At 29.9% G+C, this 22576-nt stretch overlaps 2 protein-coding genes across 6 annotated transcripts; one reads left to right on the top strand and one right to left on the bottom strand.

The window, feature by feature from the left end:
* The first annotated feature begins 1948 nt into the window (after positions 1-1948).
* On the top strand, positions 1949-5495 carry LOC149884445 (uncharacterized). Of its 3 annotated transcripts, none has more exons than XR_016455222.1 (5): positions 1978-2138; positions 2488-2582; positions 2894-3346; positions 3442-4358; positions 5251-5495. XR_016455222.1 is itself a non-coding variant. In XM_090096683.1 (5 exons), exon 3 carries the CDS (start codon positions 2768-2770, stop codon positions 3203-3205), a length of 438 nt encoding a protein of 145 aa, XP_089952809.1. In that variant the 5' UTR covers positions 1978-2138; positions 2488-2582; position 2767; the 3' UTR covers positions 3206-3346; positions 3442-4358; positions 5251-5495. The 3 variants fall into 3 exon arrangements, 2 of the variants coding, with proteins under 2 accessions (XP_089952808.1, XP_089952809.1); XM_090096683.1 differs by having other exon boundaries at positions 2767-3346; XM_090096682.1 differs by having other exon boundaries at positions 1949-2138; positions 2488-3346.
* Positions 5496-10371: 4876 nt separating this feature from the next.
* On the bottom strand, positions 10372-16316 carry LOC145186503 (uncharacterized). 3 transcript variants are annotated; one of them, XM_090094878.1, is made up of 8 exons: positions 16113-16243; positions 15574-16025; positions 13535-13651; positions 12024-13124; positions 11558-11773; positions 11223-11438; positions 10863-10980; positions 10372-10778 (listed from the first exon to the last, which is right to left on the bottom strand). In XM_090094878.1, the coding sequence occupies exons 4-8, from the start codon at positions 12789-12791 to the stop codon at positions 10594-10596; spliced, it is 1503 nt and encodes a 500-aa protein (XP_089951004.1). In that variant the 5' UTR covers positions 12792-13124; positions 13535-13651; positions 15574-16025; positions 16113-16243; the 3' UTR covers positions 10372-10593. The 3 variants fall into 3 exon arrangements, with proteins under 3 accessions (XP_089951004.1, XP_089951003.1, XP_079918749.2); XM_090094877.1 differs by lacking the exon at positions 13535-13651 and having other exon boundaries at positions 16113-16253; XM_080062623.2 differs by lacking the exon at positions 13535-13651 and having other exon boundaries at positions 15574-16316.
* Between the last annotated feature and the right edge of the window lie 6260 nt (positions 16317-22576).

Raw genomic sequence — 22576 nt, 5'->3', positions numbered from 1 at the left:
CACAATATTTACCATGAAAAATAAATTAAAATTGGTAAAGAATGGAAAATTCTCTTTCTTATTGTAAAAAATTTGCATGGAAAACATTTTCATTTTCTTAGTTGTTTATAAATTCCATTCATTGTCATCTTTCCAGACAACGTACAAAAGAATAAATAATTTCACGACGATAAAAAAAAACGCAATGAATTTTTTTTTTTTTATTACAAACGACGTTGCAACGAGTTAAACAACAACGGGGAAATTGAAGAAAGAAATCGAAGAGCTATCAAATCTTCGAAAAACTAAATAAGTTTTTGGTTAAAAAAACGCTAATAAAACGTGATGTTTTTTCTATGTTTCTAAATAAAAACAGTTTACACTTTTTACTTTCCGTAGCTTAAGAACTTCAATGAAACCTCTTAATAAGGTGAACTGTCAGTAGCGTAAGTAACCCGTTAGAAGCGTAGCTTTTGCTAAAAAAATGTTTTTAACAAACTTAAGTCTCCTGAAAAGAAGTATCTAACGAGATTTTTCTTCATACAGCAACGACATTCACTAAAACTGTTTTATAAAACTTGTTTTTGAGAGAACGTTCAAATAAAATAATTTTTTACTTTCCAATTTTTTTTTTTTCCTTTTTTCTCTCATCTTGAGCTCCGATGGCAGGAGAGGGCGTCTAGTTCTTATTGACTTTCTCAGGTGTTTTTTGAAAAACCTACCATCAAGTTTTCCTCCTCTCGCCGATCGTCCCCAGTTTGTTTTACTTACATGGCGAGATTCGATGGATAAATACTTAAACCTCATTTAGGGTAAGAGTTGTATTGTTGCTTTGGGAAACATTTTAATAACCTTTTATAGAGGCCAGTATCTCTTTTATCTTTTATTTTATTTTCTGTCTCTTTTTTCTTGTTGAAAGAAAAATCAAGATGATGAATAGCTTTCGTATCTAAGCTCCCACTCACATCATCTGGACTTTTCCAAAATTAAAAACTATAATTTCTTCAAGTTTAGCTGAATTTTTTTGCCAGCTTACCCTTGTAATGGTTCTGAGGTTTATGATGAAGAGATTTGAGGTTTATGATGAAGTAGAGGTCTGAGGTTCTAAATTTCTATTCGTTCTCCTTAAATAAAAAGTTTAGCCCACTGCACAAGTTTTAATCAGCATAATGTTGAATTGTTTTTGACAACTTAAGCAATCTTTTAATGAGGTTGAAGTTGATCACTGCAGACATCAAAAGCCTCTGTGAGCAGTTAATTGCTCACAGAGGCTTTTCCCAGATAGGTCACATCTGCCGAAAGAGGAAGATTAGTGACTGGCTTTGGTGGCTGGTGCAAAGATGAAAAAGAGGATGCTTTGTGTCTTAGATGCCTCAAACCCTTCTCAAATTATTTTCCAGTTGCCAGTGAATTCAGTGTTCAAGCTAACATCCGTGGCACAAATGATTTTTCTAGAAAAAGAATTCAAGGGTCTTTTTTTACGTTTTTGTATAGCTTAAAATGCTTTTGTTTAGCAATATTTCTTTATATCTTTATAATTTTAATTTTTCCTAGAAATAATATTTTTTCCAGCACGTATTTTATTCTGGGATTTATTCAAAAATATTGAAAATTTCCAAATGTCGTCAATTATCAAAAAACTGAAACAATCACTAATTTGATTATTAAAAATATTTTTATCATAATATGAGCGGAAACTTTCAGTCTGTTTGCAGCATGTTTTATCGCTAATCGCAACTTTCTTTTGATTTGCAGCTCGGGTGGCGGTTACTTTTGGATCATTTATGTCCTTGTGCTCAGCCAGTATTGTCTTCAGTGCAATACTTGTTAAACAGAAAAGCACCAGTTATGATAATTTTCATCATAAATGTTTGCAGATGCAGAGACCAACTAATATGTAACAGTTGCTTGCCCTTGATTTTCATTGGTCTAAAATAACAATCAACTCTGTTCAACCGTTAAGAAAGTCATGATTAAGAGATTTTTTTTTCTTAACCTGCTTTTGAAGTAATGAAAGCTAATTTATTTGAAGTTTTTATATTTATTTATCTATATGTATTTTAAGTTGAGCATATAAAACTCTGCTCGGAAACAAATTGTAACTTAATTTACGACATGAATTTACGTCATGCCGGTTCATCATGCAGCTCCAAAAAAAAGTTGGTAATTTAATTCAAATAATTCTATCATAGTCATCAATCATATAAAATTTTATCTATGCTTTTCCCGTTATACGCCATGTTGTTGTGTTTTTTCATGAAAGTTTCCATTAGGTGGTAAACGCAGGCGAAGAACTCGCTGGGGCTTGGGGGCTCGAGTCCCATCCGGAAATTTGTCGCTGGGGCTTTGCCCCACCCGGGGAAATTCACCAAGTTTTCAAAAATATTTAAAAAATAAAAACCATTATATACTTAAACATTAACAAATATAACAATTTAAAACGATTGTAATATTTCCGCAAATACCTATGGTGATTTTCAAAAGTTTATATTATTTTTCGAATTTCAGAAATTCCACGCTTCTGATGAGTTTGAGACTCATTTGAGATCGGTAAAAACGTAATAAAAAGCAAATTTACGGAACTACATAAACTAAAAAGTTGCGTAAGTTAAACATTCGTTTAGTATTTTTTTTTCTTTGATAAATTTGGCAGCATTATTTGTATTAATTATTTAAAAGTTTTGAATTAAAAATCATTTGAATTAAAAAAAGGTAAGTTTTTGAAGAAATTTTTTAATTGTTCAATGGTACATTGACTTTTAAGTAATAAGTTGTACGATGTTGTAGAATGAAGAAGATTAGTGAATACCTTTCAAAAAAAGAAAATTTAATTGAAACAGTTGCATTATTTTCTGAATCTCAAAATGCTAATAACTTCCAAGACAATACTCATGAAAGTTTATCATTTGTTCAGTCAGATGATACAACTGATTCAACCGTTGTTGTTGAGTCGCCGTCTTTTACAGAGGAGTCTAGACCTTGTTGTTCAAGACAGTCATCTTTTCCATCAAAAAAGGGAAGAAAATTTAAACAAAGCTGGAATGAAAAACATAAATCGGTTTTACATGACTGCGAGAAAGAAAAAGTTTTTTGTTCTACCTGCATCAAAGCTACCCAAATGAAAATGCCTTTACCTCGTAGTTCAAGAGAAAAAGATTTGTACGAAGCTTTTATTTTAAAATTGGAAGAAACCGTCACAAACTTTTGGTTCTCACGAACGATCTGAACTCCGTAGGGCGTCTGTTAGTATGATCGCCTAAGCAACACTGGAAACAACATTTATCCAACAGCTTAATCATCACCAAAATAAAGAAATGATGGATAATCGTACGGCTTTATCAAAAATATTACAACACTTCTTTATTTGGTAATTCCTAAATTTCGTTTAAGAAAAATTTAGATTAACTATCAATCATTAAATTTATTTACTAGATAAATAAATGTTTCTTCTAAATGTATTAGGGAACGCAAGGCCTTTTCATTCGTGGAAAGGTTGAAAATAATTCAAACTTTCGCATGCTACTCAAACTACGAGCAGACGATTTTCTGAAACTGAAGAAATGGTTGAATCGTCCTGAAAAGCAAAAGTGGCTCTCGCCTGATATTGAAAACGAAATCCTACAAGACTTTGCTCATGCAACGCTTCGTAAGCTATGCGAAAGTATAAGGGAATCAGAATTCTATAGTTTGATCCGATGAAACAACGAATATGTCCACGAAAGAACAAGTTTCGATTTGCAATCGGCGTGTTAATGAAAAATTTAAAATTGAGGAGCTTTTAATGGGATTTTAGCAAACCGAGAACATCAAGAACTGTTTAATGGACGTTTTGTGTCGATTTAGCCTGTTGATTCAAAATTGTCGGGGCCAATGTTTTGACGGATCGTCTAACATGTCTGGAAGTATCTATGGATTGCAGACTTTAATGAGTGGGAAAGAAGGGCGGGCTTTTTATGTGCACTACCGCGCTCATGATCTCAATTTGGTAGCACAAGATTCTTTTGAAAATCAAACAGAGATCAGGAATATTATGAATTTAGTGTAATAATTCATCGTAGTTACCCGTGGATCTCAAAAACGATTGGCATGTTTCAATAAATTTCGAAATGTAGAGGATGTAGAAAGCGGAACATCACTGCGGCCATTTTGCCACACTTGATGGATCCTTAGAAAACCGTCCATTATATCTATTACGAGTAACTACTCCGCCATTATCAACAGGTTAGAGGATTTTGAAAATCATTTTGATAATTCAGCCAAAAATAAGTCAGAAGCAGCGGGTTATCTGTAATCTTTTTGTAAGTTTAAAACATTTTTAAAATTGGAAATTTTGCGCATGATCTTCACGTCAATCGAGGATGCTAATACAGCACTCCAAGGTAAATATTGTTTTTTTTCATAGTGTCTTTTTTTAAATATATCATTTTAAGCAAATTATAATGTTAGACCTTTATTGAAAATTATTTTTGGCATGCAGCTTAATTTTTGCAAAGCAAAAAATACCATCAACACGTTTAAGGAGGTGTTAAAAGAAGCCCTGAGTGATACTCTCTTCAAAGTCTTATGGGATGCAGCCGTTGTAGCAGAGATGCCACAGAAATGTAAAATTACATCAAAATTTACTGGAAGTGGAGTTTCATACTTTGCTACGACTCCAGAGGACCATTACCGCCAGCTTTTCTATGCATCTCTGGATTGTGTTATAACGGGACTTGCAACCCGTTTCAAACCGACTGAGACCACTTAGCATTTAGCAAATGTAGAAAAATTTCTCATTGGTCAGTGCTTGGAAGTTGGACTCGTTGAGGCTTTTTACAAAGATGACTTTGAAGATTATAGAAGGCTACAACTCCATCGCGACATATTTATAGATCATGCAAAATTCAAGAATATTCAACTAACTAATTTTGAATCAGTTTTGAAAAAGCTTGTAGACCGTGATGGTGTCGTTTCTCAATTAATTTCACTGATTCCCGAGTTTATGAAACTGGTAAAAATTTTACTATGTATGCCTGTCACCTCATGTACGTGTGAGCGCTCTTTTTCTTGTCTTCGTTGGCTAAAGACTTATTTGCGTTCTACAATGTCTCAGGAGCGATTGAATCATCTCGCAATTTTAAATTGCCATCGCGATATTGTCTACACTCTTGATCTTGATCATTTGATCGATGAGTTTATAATGCGTGCCTCCATACGCATGAACACATTTTAATTGAGAAAATAAATTACATTTTTATGCCTATTGAAAAAACTTTTTATTTCTTATTATAGATTTTCAACTCCTACAAAATAGTTTATGCCCCATCCGGGAAAACTAAAACTCTACGCCTATGGTGGTAAATAAATCTCGTGGAAGATTTGGAAGATTTGGATATTTGGAAGGTTGTATCTTTAGTTTAAAGATAAAAGTTATACCTTAATTCAAACAAGAAATTTATACCAAAAGAGTTTATAAGAATTAAATAAATCTGCAGATTAATTCTTTATAATAAAGAAAAAAGATAATACATTAAACTTAGCATAAATTAGATTTAATGTCTATCGGAGTTTGTTAAGTTTTGGGTTTGGTTTTGCCCTAAACCAAATCTTAACCCTGACCTTCGAATAAAATTAATTCAACTTTTAATAATTTAAATATACTTGATCATACAATAAATTTTACAAATTACATTTTTATTTTTGTTGAAAAAAACATTCTAAAAGATTTAAATCAGATTGTAGACATTTTTTACTACATAATTGATAATATATATTTTATATAATATTTTATATTACATTTTATACTTTATTTTATATCATATTTTATATTATATTTTATATTTTAGTTTATTTTATATTATATTATATTTTATATTATATTTTATATTATAGTTTATATCTTATTAAAAGTCTTAAACACAAAAATGCTGTTTAAAAGATGGTAGCTCATATTTTATTGCCACGGTATCCTTGCATGGGTCTTTGTGATTTCCCAGAAATCGGTAAATTACTTTACGAATGCATACCATGCTTCCCAACTGAAACATAAGTATCCACTTTGTAAACCAAACAAAAAAAAAAACAATCACTTTGTGATCCCCATTTAAGTTTACATAGTAGATTTTGATGGCTGTTTTACATATTTATAGTCTTCTTTAAATTTTATTGATATTGATTTAGTTAAAAATACTGAAATTATCATTCTAAACAAAAAACTTTGACAAATTTTTAAATTAAAGCTAAGACATTTTGAAATATTTTTTTACGAGATTTATCAAAAAGGCATTATTAACGAGACTTTAATGAGTAGCAATAAACGAGTCATTATCCAAGAACTATTATCAACGAGTCATTATTGATAAAACATCAACGAGACTCTTAAAGCCTAAAATACGAAGCACTTCTTGTTATTTTCTGCGAGACTCTTAAAGCCGAAACACTTCATGTTATTTTCTGAACGTGAATCAGCATTCAGTAAAATAGAGAAAATAGGAAAGAAATTGATAAAAAATATTCTACATTATGCAAGTTACATTTATTGTTAGGGATAAAACTCTCAAAAACGGCATAAAATAAATTTATTTACATCGAGTCAATTTAATGAGAATGAAAACACCAAACTGGTGATCGAGACCAGTTTTAGGGCAAAAACAACTTCAACAAGTATGAAGAATTTTTTTTGAAGAAAGTGCTAAACCTCTGATTTATTCATCTGACATTGAAGATTAAACACGGATTAGTAGTCCAGAAGCCAGGTGCGAAGCTCTACATTTCTTAATTTATTAGAAAAATAAAAAACATACAATATCTTCCCCATAAAGTTTTTATTTACAATAAATCTGAAATAAATCAAGCAAAAATCTCTGTTTACAAAAAAAAAAAAGCATTTGAACTTTGATTACTAGTTTTACTCATTCCTGAATAAAATCAACAATTTTTGACGTGTATTACTGATCTTTTTAAATCGTAAATACTGATAATAAGTTTTTTAAAATATAAAATTACAATAAATAGTTATGAGGATTATAAATTGTTGCAAGTGGTTTGGGGAGCATTGATGGGAAAAAAAAAACCTGTCTCTACATCTTCTGTAATTTGCATTTATAAAATGTTAAAAAAAATTAAAATAAAAAATCAAACTGAATTTTTTTTAGCGCTTGATTACTTGTCCAATAAAAATCCCAACGCGGTTTTATTGTTGTTTTACCTCTGCAAAACCGCGGGTAAAACAGTAGTGATTACGTTTTTTGTCGTAGTAGATATTCCGTAATTTAAAAGATGATTACCATGGCTAATATTGTTATACCACAGAATTAACCACAGCAATAATCAGAGAGACAATTCATTCACCGCACCAAGCTCGATGATTTTATATTCAAATTTCAAGAACAGACTTAAAATGCTTTGTCTTGACTATTCATGTTTTCTTTTTTTAGCATTTTAACCAACTTTCTTATTTCCACCATCCACTTCATTTCCTTTATCATGCTTTGCAATTAAGATATTGATTCTCAACTATCAGTTTGATAATTCTAACTGGTCGCTTAAACTCAATACATTTCATCGATTTATTCTTTTGAATTAATTATCATTCTATCGATTTAGTACGGAGCGTTTTATTGTTTTACATAAGTATCTAAGCTTTATGTTGTTTTCGAAGCTCAAAATATGCGAGCCCATTAAAGCTATTGAATTCTTTATAAAAACCAACGGTTGATTCAATATCCATATGATCACATATAATTGTTATTATTAATGGATTTTTATCTGTGGTTTTATTGTTTGCAATATCTGTCGTTTTCAAAATATTTAGAAAAACTCTTTACTTATTGATGATTCAATTTTTGGTTTTTAAACGGTTGCACTCTGTGAGTTTGGTTTTTATGAACACACGTTGTTGTTATAGTCCATATGAATACCTGTAGCTGCCATCGATGCTCTTGATACAACTCGCTGAATAATTGTAATCTTTCTTTGCGTGAGTTTTTTTTTATTTATGAAAGTCGTTTTCGTTAAAACGGTAACCACTACAGTACCCTGGGTTTGTCGTCAAAATCCATTTTTAATAAATCTTGAATTACATCACACTATACGTCAAAGTCTCCGATGAATGATTCACTTCGAAGATGAACCGGTCAAAAAAGAGATAATCTTTGAATCCTTTGAAAAAATTGGAAAAATAATTTTTACACATGAAACAAGCGGGGGTTTAGACAACGCAAAAACTTTATTTAAAGTTGAAATTTTTCCGAAAAATGAAAAAGCAGTTAATGAAGCAACACATGCCGAAAAAGAAAACATTTACATAAAAAGAGATTGCCAGAAAGATGTTCAGAAAGATGTAGCTATTGGCTCAGAAGAAGAATTTCTTTACATAGAGGAAGATGTAATCTGCATAGAGGAAGATATCGTTTATATTGAAGAAATAATTCACATAGAAGATATAACTTATATAGTAGAAGAAATAATTCACATAGAAAAAGTAGTCATTCTCATCGAAGAAGAAATAATTCATACCGAAGAAATAATAAACCATATCGAAGAAGAAGTAACTCATATCGAAGAAGATGTAATTCATATTGAAGAAGATATAATTCATATTGAAGAGCTAATCATTCCCATAGGAGAGAAATAAACTTTCATAGTAGAAGAAAGGCTCCCCATCCAGATAGAAAAAATATCGCTTTAATAAAACATGAATTATTACAAATAAAAAAAAAAAGAAAAAAAATTCAATTCAACGTAGAAACAGAATAAATAATGAAGTAAGAAACGCGTGGAATTTAATTCCCAAGAATAAACTCTTTTTTGTACTCAAACTAAAACAAAGATAAAAACTTAAATTTTATTTTGTTAAATGTCGCTTTTATGCGAAACTAGAACTTGTTTTTTTTTCTTGTCAAGTGAAAAAAAATTCTTAGCGGTTGTTTTCGTCGTTACTCTTTCTAAAAGTTTATAATAGCACTATGATAATGAACGATCGATTTCGTTAAAATGATTCGTGACGTTTGTTGTTTAGACCGTCTATCAGATAATTGATAAATTATCTAAATATTACATTTTGTAATTTTTTAAACGTAAAAAAAGACCAAAATACATGCGTATTTTACAATCTTTTGTCGAACAAATTTCCTTCGGCTGAAATACACGATGAAGTTAAATCGACCGTTTTTATGGACGAGAGAAAAATGTTCGTACAAACTGCCGTAACATAAGGGTAAGTTTACACAGAAGAGATTTACTTACGGAAACATGTGCTGCTTTCACGGTATCTTTGTTGATAATTTTTTGTTTATTTTTGATTGATAAATAATTTGTCGATGATAAATAAGAATATGTTGATTTCAAGATTTAGACATCATTTTAACAGCCGATTAAAGATGTCTAAGAAAACAGGTCTTTTAACTGTCAAACCTATTCACGCTTTGATATTGAAAGCATCTTTTTTGTATGTAATTGAACAATTTTATTGGCCAAATACCTTGGCTTTTAAAATTAGTTTCTTAAAAAGATGTGGTGGTTTTCTGTTTGCTTTTAAATAATATTTTGTAAAAAAACAGCGTACATGGGTTGACTTTGCACAACTGTTTTTCCTAATTAACATGGTAACTGCCGACGATATTGGATGATTCGTTATTATATTCACACTCTATTGAATCGGATCCTAAGTAATCTTTACTCAGAACTTCATTTCTAACCTGATGTGGTGGTATGATGAGAGATTTATTTTCCCTAATATGTCAAATTGTTACCTTGACAACATGAAGTGCAAAATGAGAATGTATAACGATTAATAACCTTGGAGATACTCAAAAACGAAGAATTTCTCCCCCCTCCCCGTCTTACGGTATGGTTTGTAATTTTCAAACTGCTTTTTAAAATGAGAAATGGTTCTGTCTTCTTTATTTTAAATGAATGGAAATTTCCATTGAACTAGATTTTTTTTCTTCTTTAGAAGCTTGCTAAATTGCAGTCAAACAGAAACCCAACACTTTTTGAAAAATGTTGCGCTTATTGGTCAAAACACTTAAAGGTTACGGAAAAAAAAGCAAAAACAAAAAACCCAACACTTCATCACATGTCATCCGTGTAAAAAACGAGTAAGCAAAGTATACTTCTTAAAGCATGCTTAATGTGTCCAGTGAAGGGGACTAAAAAAAAAAAATCAGACTTTAATGTTTATTCCACTTATGAAAGACCGATAGCAGCGGATTGACTTCAGCCGTTTTCATATCGTAACTTATTAGAAGAATAACAAAAGCATGAAAGAAATGTTTGAAAGCCTACAACGAGTGTTTGAGTTTTTAACGCATACAACACTCAGTCCCAGTCCATGAGAAGCTTTTAATAGTTGCTAACTTGAATAATTTCGAACTACACCAGTAACCTCACGAAAAAAGAATACAAGGAACATTTAGCGTAATAACGAAAGTATAAAAAATAAAAGTAAAAAACGATGTTTAACAATTATTTCACAAAATAGTCAAGATTGTTTAACAGGGTGTATATACATAAATATATAAATAGAAAAATCATGTTCAAAACTAAATTATAAAACCATTAAAAGAAATTAAAATACAATAAATAGTTTTAAATATAAATATTTTCAAAATTAAGAAGATTTTCAGAATGCATCTATTTCTTCTTCATACCTTCATCTTCCATGACTTGGTCAAGCATGGCACCAAATTCATCAGACTCAATAACATTATCCTTATTCTTGTCGAACTTTTGGAAATCATGAGCTATTTTGACAAACTTTTCTTTCAAGTGAGTGGGAACACGGTTCATAAATCGCTCAAACTCATTTCGTGATAACCCTTTCAATAAAATAATAGGGTCATTTTTGCACATTATTCCAAAACATTTTATCAAGAATTACAAATACATAAAGCATAAAATACCTTGATTTCCATCCAACATTTCAATATCTAGAGCAATTTTCTCAAGTAAAGATCTATCCATCGCTTTCATTTTCTCATTCAACTGAGAAAATATCATTTCTTGAAGTTTTTGGAATCCCTACAAAAGAAGCCACACAAACTGAAATCTATTTATTTAGCTAGTGCCAATCACTAGCAGCCTGTGAAAATCATTAGAAAAATTTTTTTTTGTTTTTTACTGACTCTATCAACAATCTTTATTGAATTTAACAACATTAAACTATTTAAGATGATGTCATATTTAAGATGATGTCATAAGATTTCAAGTCTCACATAAAAAAACCCATTTAAAAAAAAACAAGAAAAGTTAAAATCACATACACCAAGCTGCTCTTGAAGATCATCTCTCACTTTAGCTAACTTTTCGTTTTCACGGAGCAACTTTTGATAGAGTTCTTTAAACTTTTGTGCTTGTTCCTTGAGATCACTAATATTCGATGAAAGATCTTTGATCTTTTCTTGGTAAATATCATTTTGATGCTTGAGAGATTCATTGTTCTCCAAAAACTTTTTATTCTCAATACTGAGATTTTCTGCCTAATTGAGACACCAAACAAAGACATTGAGACACCAAACAAAGACAATGGATTGATAAAATGAAAGATGAAACATTTAAATTTAATATCAAATTATTTTTATCAATTTCAACTTTTCACCTCTTTCTTGAGTTTTTCAACAGTTTCAGCAAATTTTTTGTTTTCTATCACAACTTTATCCATTTCTGATTTTAAGGTTCCAATTTCATACATTAAGTCTTTATTATTTTGAGAAATTTTCTGATTTTCATCTGACAACTGTGATAAATTTTTACTTAACGCATCGTTATTCTTTGAAAATTTTTCTCTTTCTTCTGAAATCTTCTTCACGTCATTCTGAAGATGAAAGTAGATTGTAAATAAAAATATTTTATTAGAGATAAAAAAATCTTTAAAATTTAAAATATTTTTATTTACCTTGGTATTAAATTACAATAAAAATAAAAATAAAAAATACATTTGTAATAAATACAAAACAAATTTGCTATATGTATTATACATAGACATTTTACTATCAATGACCTAGAAAATGCAAATATGACCTAATAATGATATATCTTTAAAAAAAAAAAAAAGTTATGCTTACTGTTAACTGACCAACTTGTTGCTCAAGTTTTTTATTCGCGGCTGCAATTGTTTTGTTTAATTCTTCCAGTTTTTTTAAATCTAATTCCAATTTCTTCACATTGTCTGAGTACTTCTTATTACTGACTTCAAAATCTTTATTCAAACCAGAAATCTTTTTAATGTCATTTTGCAAGATAGTCAGTTCAGCTGTGAGAGATTTGTTACTTTTGGAGAACTCACTGTTTTCCACTTCCAATTGGTTAATTTCTCCGTTAAGTTGACGAACTTCTGTTATCAACTTTTCATTATTTTCTCGAAAATGTTGATTTTCCTCCTTCAATTTTTCATTGCTCTCCTTGAATTTTTTAGTTTCTTCTTCAAGGTTTTTCACGGAAGATTCCAATCTCTTTTTATTTTCTTCAAGTGAAGTTATCATGCTTTCTAATTTAATGTTGCTTTCTTCAACTCGACTCACATGATTCTTCAAGTTTTTATTATTTTCTTCAAACTGCTTATTTTCAGTTTTGAGGGTATTCACTGATGCCTCTAACTTCCTGTTACTTTCTTCAAACTTTTTGTTTTCAGTATCTAGCTTCTGTACCCAGGCCTCCAACATTCTATTATTCTCTTCAAAATTTTTATTTTCACTTTCCAGTTTATTCACTGAAAAAGCCAGCATTCTATTGTTTTCTTCAAACTTTCTATTTTCAACTTCCAATGTCATGACAGAGCTCTCTAACCTTTTATTATTATCTTCAAATTTTTTATTTTCACCTTCCAGCTTCATGACAGTGCCCTCTAACCTTTTGTTATTCTCTTCAAATTTTTTATTTTCTACTTCCAGTTTGCTGACAGATGCTTCTAGTTTTAAATTGCTTTCTTCAAATCTCTTGTTTTCAGCTTCTAACTTCTTATTATTTGTGAAGAACTTATCGTTTTCAGCAGATATTTTTTGGATTTGTTTGTTTAAAATGTTGATTTCATCTTGACTTTTTTTACTATCAGCTCTGGCTTTAAGTATTTCATTACCTATTTGATCAATTTTAGAACCTTTTGTCTCAAAATCAGGAGTAATAATAAGACTTACTGTGCCACTGCAACCTCCAAGCAAATCAATTCTCTGAAATAAACACAACTGTTGCTTAAAATATCTTAACTAAAAGAATGAATATTTCTAAATCAAAAAATATAAGGAACTCTTACAGAAACCATAAAAGATTTACCATAGTTAAGTATAAGTTGATTTAAGTTTTTTTTTTATTTTTAATTTTTGTTAATTTATTTTTTTTATTTTTATCTATTTTATTTTTATTTATTTTATTTTTATTTACTTTATTTTTATTTATTTTGTTTTTATTTTATTTTTATTTATTTTGTTTTTATTTTATTTTTATTCATTTTATTTTAATTTTATTTTTATTTATCTTATTTTAATTTATTTTATTTTTATTTTTTTTATTTTTATTTATTGTATTTTTATTTATTTAGTTATTCATTTTAATTTTATCAAGTGCATGTAAAAAAACATACCAGAAAATGTTGTAAAAGAAAATCGGTGCACAAAGTCCTTAAGCGATTTCTGTTTTATTTTCTTCTCAAACCAACTGTTATTTATAACTATTGGATTAATGTTATTTTGATCATTTCCTAAAACAAGTTGCATAATATTGACAGTGATGAACAGTTACATTTTAAGTTTTTTTTAGAGAATATGAGATGATCTAAAAGTTAAAATGCATTGAAACAGATTAAAAAGCAGTAAGCAATAAAGTGAAAGATGACTCCAGGATCAACAACAGAGAAATAGCAAAAAAGATAAATAATTCCTGAGATGCACTAAAAAGCTCTAAAAACATTAATTACAGATTCACAAAAAAAAATATTAAATACTTTTCTTAAATCTGAAAATAACAAATCTTGTCATTAGCCTACATTAGATATGAGAAAATAAATGCTTAAATAAAAAATTATAGTAACATCCAGGGCTGTGGAGTCGGAGCTCATTTTGGCTGGAGTTGGAGTCGGAAAATTTGTACCGACTCCGACTCCGGTTAAAAAAAAATCTTTCAAAGTTTCATAATTTTCATAAGAATTTTATAGATGTTATTCATTGAAATATTTTATGTTCTTCAGTCTAAAGCACAAGTATCAAACTCTAGCCCTCCAATTGTTACAAAACTACAAGTCCCAGGATGCTCTGAATATTGTAGGATATCCAGACACAATGGGAATTGTAGTTTGCAACAACTGGAGGACAAGGAGTTTGACATGTTATTTTTAGGCCTTTAAAACAGTGATAAGCAATAGGGTATTTTGCTGCTTATCACTGAGAATCATAAATCACCTCCCTTGCACTCTCCTCTACCTTCCCTTAAACTATATAACTTCATGATCCCCCAACTCCCAATTTAAATTGTCTGGCACTGTGCTACATATTTTTAGTAGAAAATAGGCGTGCCACCACCAAGCATCAAAGAGTTGCTCCTCAAACAGAAAGACTGTAAGTATTCAATTAACTTTGTTTCTCTGGAGAGAGAGAGTATAAGAAAATTAGTGATTGAAGAAACTGTTAAACAAAAAGAAGAACTTTATGAACCTCTCAAGGGATGCTTTGTGTTTCTTAACAGAGTGAACTATTTTGCTATCAATGGTTAATTCTTTTTTGAAAAAACTGAAGCAGTTACCAAGACATTGGCAGTAAAAGACACCAAAGCTAATCACACCAGCGAATTTCTCCAGGTCTTAGTAGAAAAGATTCTTTATGAATATGAACTTAAAGAAGAACAAATTCTTTCTGTCCGACTGACGATATTTCAAAAATGATTTTGACAAATTCATAATGTTATTAGCGACTGCATAAGAGTTTATTGCATAACAAGAGTTCAAAAAAGTTGTTTGTTCAGAAATTGTTTTCTAATAAATATTGTTTAAAGCACTAAGTGGTTGGATTATTTGTATCATAATGATGAAATAGCCAATGTTAACATTTTACTACAGTATATTTGTTGTTACAAATTGGTTACTTATGAAGGAGTCGGAGTCGGGAGTTGGAGTTGGTCCATGGTAAAATCAAGGAGCTGGAGTCGGAACAGCAGCTTACCGACTCCACAGCCCTGGTAATATCATACTTAGTTAAGTTTTACTAAAATATTATTGCTTCATTTATTAAAGAACTAAAAGTTAAAAATTAAATGAATTCTTACATCTTTTTAAAATTTTTATTTTAATTTAAACTTTTTAAATTTAGAGACACTTTCCGAATTCAAAATTAATTTTTTTTGTTAATAACTAAAACTTAATAACATCACATTAATTGCCAAACCCAAAACTAATATAAAGTGCTATGAGCACTTTTTAACATGATATTAAAATTGAACGCCTAAAATATTTAAATTGCAAGTAATGCAACATTGTAACACAAGTTTGAAATTTTAATTCATGAGTTAAAACTCAAGGACTTGTGTTCTGATGTCGCAAGTGAAGTAAGGAACTACAGCATAATTAAAAAGATGCGTATACCATAAAAGCATATCATACAATTATCAAAACTTATGTATAAAAATACTGACCTTCAATGTTTCTTGATTTTTCTTACAATCATCTATGGAGACAAATCCATGTCCCATAAAAACATCTTTTTTAAGCATATTTTTATCCCATATTGATATTGCAAGAGTGTCATAACCAGATGGCACATCAAACACAAATACTTCGTTCCAGTCAGGATTTAAGCTATTGGTGAAATGTTTAGTTTTCTGCTGCTTTCCAGCTATTTCTATCATACAATAAGGATCACTGGTTTGAAGCGTCTCCTTGTTGACTAATTTACGACCGTGCAAAACCTTTACTTTTAATTTGCCACTACATTCTTTTAAAAGACTTGCTACATCAATATCTGTAGCTTGTGAAGTAGTAGGCGATTTTTGAGCCAATGAGCTACTAGATCTGTGAGATTCATTCGGTTGTGTTTGTGAAGATAAGTAAAACCACATTGAGAATATATAAATACCAGACAGACAGTCTGAAAAAAAGGGGAAAAAGCAAAAACAGTTGTTTGGCTAGTACTTTTTTGCAAGTATGCCCGGTAATATGGATTCTACCTACCTACCTGCAATTACCTAATATGTATGTCAATAAGAAATCCTTAAAAAAAAAAAAATTTTTTAAATTTTACTTTTATTAACTAAATAGGCTCAAACTTAACTCTCTCACACAAAATTTACATCATTACATAGGGTTAATAAAGTTTAACAACCGGCGGGATAGTGACCACTGTGAACGCCCCGTTTTAAAGATGCATTTTTTAATTGCCGTGTGTCTTTAGCGGAACTGTCCACAAGAGAGATAAAAACATTATAGTGTAGCTGGGGGTTAACAAAAAAAGACAGTTAAAACGAGATGAAAGTTAATAAGATATTTAGAACTTTAGACCTTGCGTCAATCAAATAAACATCTGTGACCGGCTTAGAGAAAAGATACCATAAGTGCGGTCACTAAATAACGAAACAATCAGCAAAATACAACTTGAGATCAAGTTCTAGCTTTTTTCATTCTTTGATGTTTTTGCTTTGTATGAACTCTGAAAAATGTTTTGCACAATTTTTTAGGCAAATTTTAACTTATAACTATCTATTGCGTTTGAAGTTGTGGCTGATTATATTTTTCTACATTTTCAAACCCGTTTTTTCAAAAAATGCATGTTCAAATTGTAATTTTTGTAAATTTAATATCTGAGGAATTTGTAGGAATATCACAGTAAATTCTTTTACATTAACGCCAATGACTACAGTAAACATGTATGACACTCTTAACTACATCCTGCACTTTTAGTCCTTTTCCCCCAGCCAGTCACATATCAAGGATATAGTAAATACACACTGTATTTTACAGCGCTGTAAATCCAGACCTGTACAAATTTAATCCAATAGTATGTAAATACTCTCTGTAATTTCAGAATACAGACCAATTTTCTGTATTTTGTGCGTTGGGTGAAAAAAAACTACTTGGGTAAATTTTTAAAGTAAATACTCACAGTTATGAATTCGAACAATCAAAAGCAAAAAAAGTACGAAACAACGGTTAACAACGTTATCTACATAGGTGAGAGGCGGGTAGCGCAAGACGGCGGGTAACCCCGGACACTTAACACATAGCTGAAACTAAAGAATTTATTTAATCTTAAGTACCACAAAAACATACGTCTAATAAAACTGTGGCATATGGAAAACATTTGTTCTAATACGTCAAAGCAATCGGTTGGGAGTGCGAATTATTTTTTAGTACCATCAGAAGAACGACGTATCATAATATTTGATTTACTTATTGCTGTATCTAGTTTTATTTATATATATTAATTTTTTATCAATTTGTGATCAAATTTAATTTACAATGTTTCTTAAAAAAAATATTTTCGTTATTTTTTAAATATTTTTACTTAAACAGTTATTTGTAAATGAGGTATGATCAGGGTGGTACCGGATACATGTTTGGAGGGTACCTCCGGACAACTTTTCACATAATGAAAATTTACGAATTTTTTACATTATGAAAACTTAAAACTATTTTTACAAAAATGTTTCGCATATTCATAACTTTTATCATCCCACAACCCTTAATCTGAAAATAATCCCATAATCCTAAGAAATTAGGCACACAAAATGTCTGTGTGACATATAATTTAAGTTATGAATGAAATATATGCCCATTGGTAAAAAAAAAGAATTGAAGTTATGTATAAAGGTTGTTCCGGGGCTCCCCTCCAATTTTGAAAGATGTTGAGTTTCTTATAATTTATTTTAAGTTTTGTGCTTTTATTAAGTACCCTATCATTGTTTATTTGTATTTATTTCAATAAATGTTTCTACTTTCATTAAAATCTTTTTTTTAACTTTATTTTCCGTTTGCATATGAGTAATATCTCTGTTATTCTTAAGTGTCCAGGGCTACCCGCCCCTCCCCTACCATTAAGTTAAAATATTTGTAATAGTTTCCTAAATTAATCCCATGAAGCATAAAACTAAAATGGAAACAATTTTATTTGAAGAGTTTTAGATTATGAACGTTAAAAAGTTTGCTTAAGTTTTTTTTATTCATGTCTGTGTCCTATATCCACAAATTCAGGAGTGTAAGTGGAAATGGTAAACTGCAGCAACATTAGCTAATATGGAACTTATCCTAACTTTTAAGTCTGTGGTGCCCCTGATACCATCACATCAGATTTTACTTTTTTCAATGGCGGCTATGTAAATACAGAGTTACAAGCCAAATGAAGTCTGTAAAAAACTTCTGTAAAGCATCACTGCATTTACATATTTACAATTTTCGTAATTTCCACTTTTACGAATGTTCTGTAAAACAGTACAGAAACCTACAAACACAGTTCTGTAAAGTACTTTAGGATTGACCCCTTTTAAAGAATTTTTTGAAGATTTTTTTCAAGGAATTAAATTTTGTAACAAAAATTGTTTTCACATGCAAAGTACGCGCAATGCACATGTACGTACTCGAGCGCGCGTTAGGGGGCTTTAATCATTGTAAATACTATTTTGAATATATTATCGTTATATTAATACACGAACGCTCACATGTGCGCTAAAATCGCGAGTATATGCTAAAGGAGACTCAGACGCGTTATTAATTGTCTTAAATTGTATTATCTTACTTGTATTTAATTAATATTATCTAATTATCTTAAGTTGTATTAAAGACATATGTCTTTAATGCGTAAAAAATGTACTGCAATACAAAATTTGACAAAGTACAATGAATTAAATGCTTTTCACAACTTAAATCACCAACAAATTCAATACTTCTGGAAGCAAAGCTCTTTCCAGACTCCTATATTTTACAAATGAGATGCTTGAGATTTTTGGATTTGATCAAAAAGGAGTTGATCTTATCATTCAGTGTTACTTCTTGTATTTAGGATTTGCTTGTTTAGAATTTCCTTGATTGGTGCGCTGAAAAGATTTCTTGTTTCAACTCTTCGGTAAACTTATGACTATCAAATTTTTGCTTAAAAAAAACTTTAAATTATGATAATAAAAACTCTTATCTTTTGAGTTTTATCTATTTAACATGTAAGCTACAAATGATAAAGAAATAATAAGTAATTAGAAAAACGCAACAAATATACATCAATTTTTCTCCATATCTACAGATTTATTTTATCCAGTGAAAATTTTATCTTACTCGATAGGTCGGCACCGAAATATAATATTGAAGTGATGAAGATATATAATCTTACTTTCGTATAAAACAACGATTTCGAACGTTTTATCATCAGGCATAGAGAAAAATCAATGTAATCTTGCAGTGGTTTTTTAAATTCACTTTTTTTGTTTGTAAAAGTTGTTCAATTCTTTTGTATATTGTGTATTTTGTTAAAAGATTTTTCATCCAGTTATAAATATTAATCGTAAACAACAAGTATTTCTATTTATAAATGCCGAATGTGAAATATAATTTATGCAAATAATTATGTGTAAGGAAGACCGGGGGAAGTTGCAACACAATGTAAGGTACTTTTTACCATTAAATTTAAAAATTTCATTAACCGATTGTATCTAATACAAAATTTTTCAAGTGATTGAAAATAATTAACAGTAAAGCGAGAAAAACTATCAAATTCATTGCGCATGCGCCGAATTAATGAGATAATGGTCAAAAAAGATTTTAAAACAACCAGTTCTGTTTCCTAAAATACTCAGGAAATTTTAAATGAAATTGTCATGGTACAATAATAAAATAAAAAAAAAGCAATGTGAACCAAAGTAGGACACTAATCCTGCGTTCAGTTAAAAAGCATTTATGATAAGAGTCACATTTTAGGTCTTCAAAGATGACCTAAGATTACCTCCCAAAAATAGATTTTACTAAATGTAAATATCTGATTAAGGTTGTAGTTACACTCATTCTAAAACTTCTGGGAAAATATTAAAACGCTTTGTCGATGACATCTTGAGAATTTTGTGAAACGATGAGCATAAAAAAGGAATTTTTCAGTTTTTCAAAAAATGCAAATAACGTAAAATATTACTCAAATGCAGTAAAAAGATCCAGTTTTGCAGCTACAACCACCTTCAAGTAGTTTATTAACATTAACGAAACCTTTGCTTTTATCCCTTAAAAATGCTTACGTCGACATTTAAATTTCTTTATAATCTGTTTACATTTCAGAATACTTAGATAATTACTTTTTTTGCCAAGCCTTTATCCTTTATTAAACATATAACCTGATGGAATATTTAAATGACTAAAAACTTTTGTCAATCCATTATATCCATTATTAAAGTTGGTAATGGTAGAACTTACACCAGTTTGTAAAATTATTCTACTGCAATAAATTCTCTTTGGAGAACGAGACCAAAAAGGATATAGCTATATATTGGCATATTGAGTCAAACCATTTAAGCATTTATCAAGTAAAGCATCTTGACTTATTTCTTCCCTTATTAAATTTCATCCCTTACAGCAGCAGGTGGTGTGAGCTTTGAAGTATTTGTTTTATTTGCCTGTCACTTTTTCAAATTGCCATTTGCAGCAGCTATCTTTCGTACGAGGAGAAAATTTATGACGTTCTCATTCAGTAACCTTTTCTGAAAAGGGAAATAACGAAGCCCCAACTGCTTTTTTGATTGCATAAATATACTTAAACTTTAATGTATTACTTTTATAAATCAAAAGCAAAAAATATCTTTTGGGAAGTGTTCAATCATACTAAAGTTATTCTATAATTGGTCATACTAGCCATCAGACCAAAGTTATTCATTTGCAGCAAGTTAGTTTAAATTCCAGCAAACTAATTTAAAGTAATACAAGAAAAATGTCTCTCAACAACCGTTGCTATACAAGTTATCAAATTCAAACATTCATAAATGCCCAAAGTATATAAAGTTGTTTGATTTGGAGCTTAGATATTTTTTCGAGTTCCTCAAAAATATTTTTTGCCAATATTTCACTAAAATCAAAAAAAAAAAATTTTTTCAGTTTAATAATAAAAGAAATAAAAATTAAATTAATAATAAAGATCTTTTAGTGACATAAATCCATCGTTGATATAAAACTTATCCAGCGATAGTAAGAATTAAATGAAAAAAAGATGTTGCAACTAACCGCTCATCAATGTATTGACCTTAAATACTTTATGACGTGAACCGATTTTGTTATTAATTTTATGATGTGAACCTAAACTATCCTTATTACAGTTACCCAAGATTTAATATGGACGACCTATCAGGACAAAGCCCTAAGGGTGCTTATCATCAAAATTTTATACAAGTTGATTAATGTTTTAAATACACCCCTGCAATTTACATGTTACAATAATGTAACTATTTCAACAGATGAAGCTATTAGTTTTGTTTTAAAAATGCGAAGCCATGTAGGCACTGTGAGGGTGGTGTTTTTTTTTTATATTTCTGCTTATTTATTTAATTTTATTTTAATGTTTGTTTAACGTTTAACGTTTAGTTTGTTATTTAGTTTAGCTGATGAAGGTAAGGGGAAGGTTTGGGTTAAGGTTTGTTTGGATTAGGTATATGGAGGTTGGGAACGAGGTTAGTGGTCTTGGAAGTGCTTGGTTAGGTAAGAGGCGAGGTTTAGGGATAGTTTGGTTAGGAATGGGAAAGGTTTCATCTAAAAGGACTAAACTTATAATTGCCGTCCTTAGTATATTCTATAGTATAATAAAACTCAACAAATGTTCTACTAAAGTGTAATGGTAGCACTCTTACTCTTATAACTTTTATATAATACAAATAATATTCTCTTACGCTTCTTGCAGTGTTCAATACTGTTTATTTCAATTACTCCTCTTTCTTTTATATCTTCTTTTATTACAAATATCTCTTCTTTAATTAAATCTTCTGGTTATTCTCCTACAATCAATATTAAAATCTTCTTTTCTTCTTTTATTCAACTGCTTATTAAACTGTTTATTCATCAAAATACTCTTCTTACCACAAAATTCTTTTTCTTCTTTAAAATCCTCTTTAAATCTCTTAAAACTCTTTTCTCATAAAAATCTTCTTTTAAATCTCTTCTTCAAAAACTCTTTCTCTTCTCCCAAAAACTGTCAGATTCTCTCTTTTTTGAGCTTTTATAGTTTTTGCTTGTTTTCCTGTTGTGATATCTTTTCATTTATTTATATGGCAGGTTGATGAGTCTTCATCTTTACGTCTTTTCTCAGTTGTGTTTAACTTTTCTTCTTTCCGTTTTATCGTCTACTTACGTGATAGATTGATGAATCATCGTGTATACGTCTTTTCTGATCGTTGTTTTTGACTTTTCTAATTGTCGCTTTATCGTTTACGAGTCTCCACGTTTACATCTTTTCTCAGTTGTTGTTTTTAACTTAATTCTTTTTGCTTTATCATTTATTTATGTGAAGAGTGGACGAGTCATCTTGTATGTGTCTATTCCGATCGTTGTTTTTAGCTTTTCTTATTATCGCTTTATCATTTACGCATCTTCGTGTTTACGTTTTTCCACAGTTGTATTTAACTTTTCTTCTAACGCTTTATCACTTATTTATGTGAAGAGTTGGTGAATCATCTTGTGTATGTTTTTCTA

Source organism: Hydra viridissima, unplaced genomic scaffold, assembly GCF_058129835.1.
Source record: "Hydra viridissima isolate aposymbiotic clone 2 unplaced genomic scaffold, HvirCarnegie_v1 scaffold_8, whole genome shotgun sequence".
Lineage (NCBI taxonomy): Eukaryota > Metazoa > Cnidaria > Hydrozoa > Anthoathecata > Hydridae > Hydra > Hydra viridissima.
Note: the sequence above shows the minus strand (reverse complement) of the source record. Positions and strands in the feature narration are given on the sequence as shown.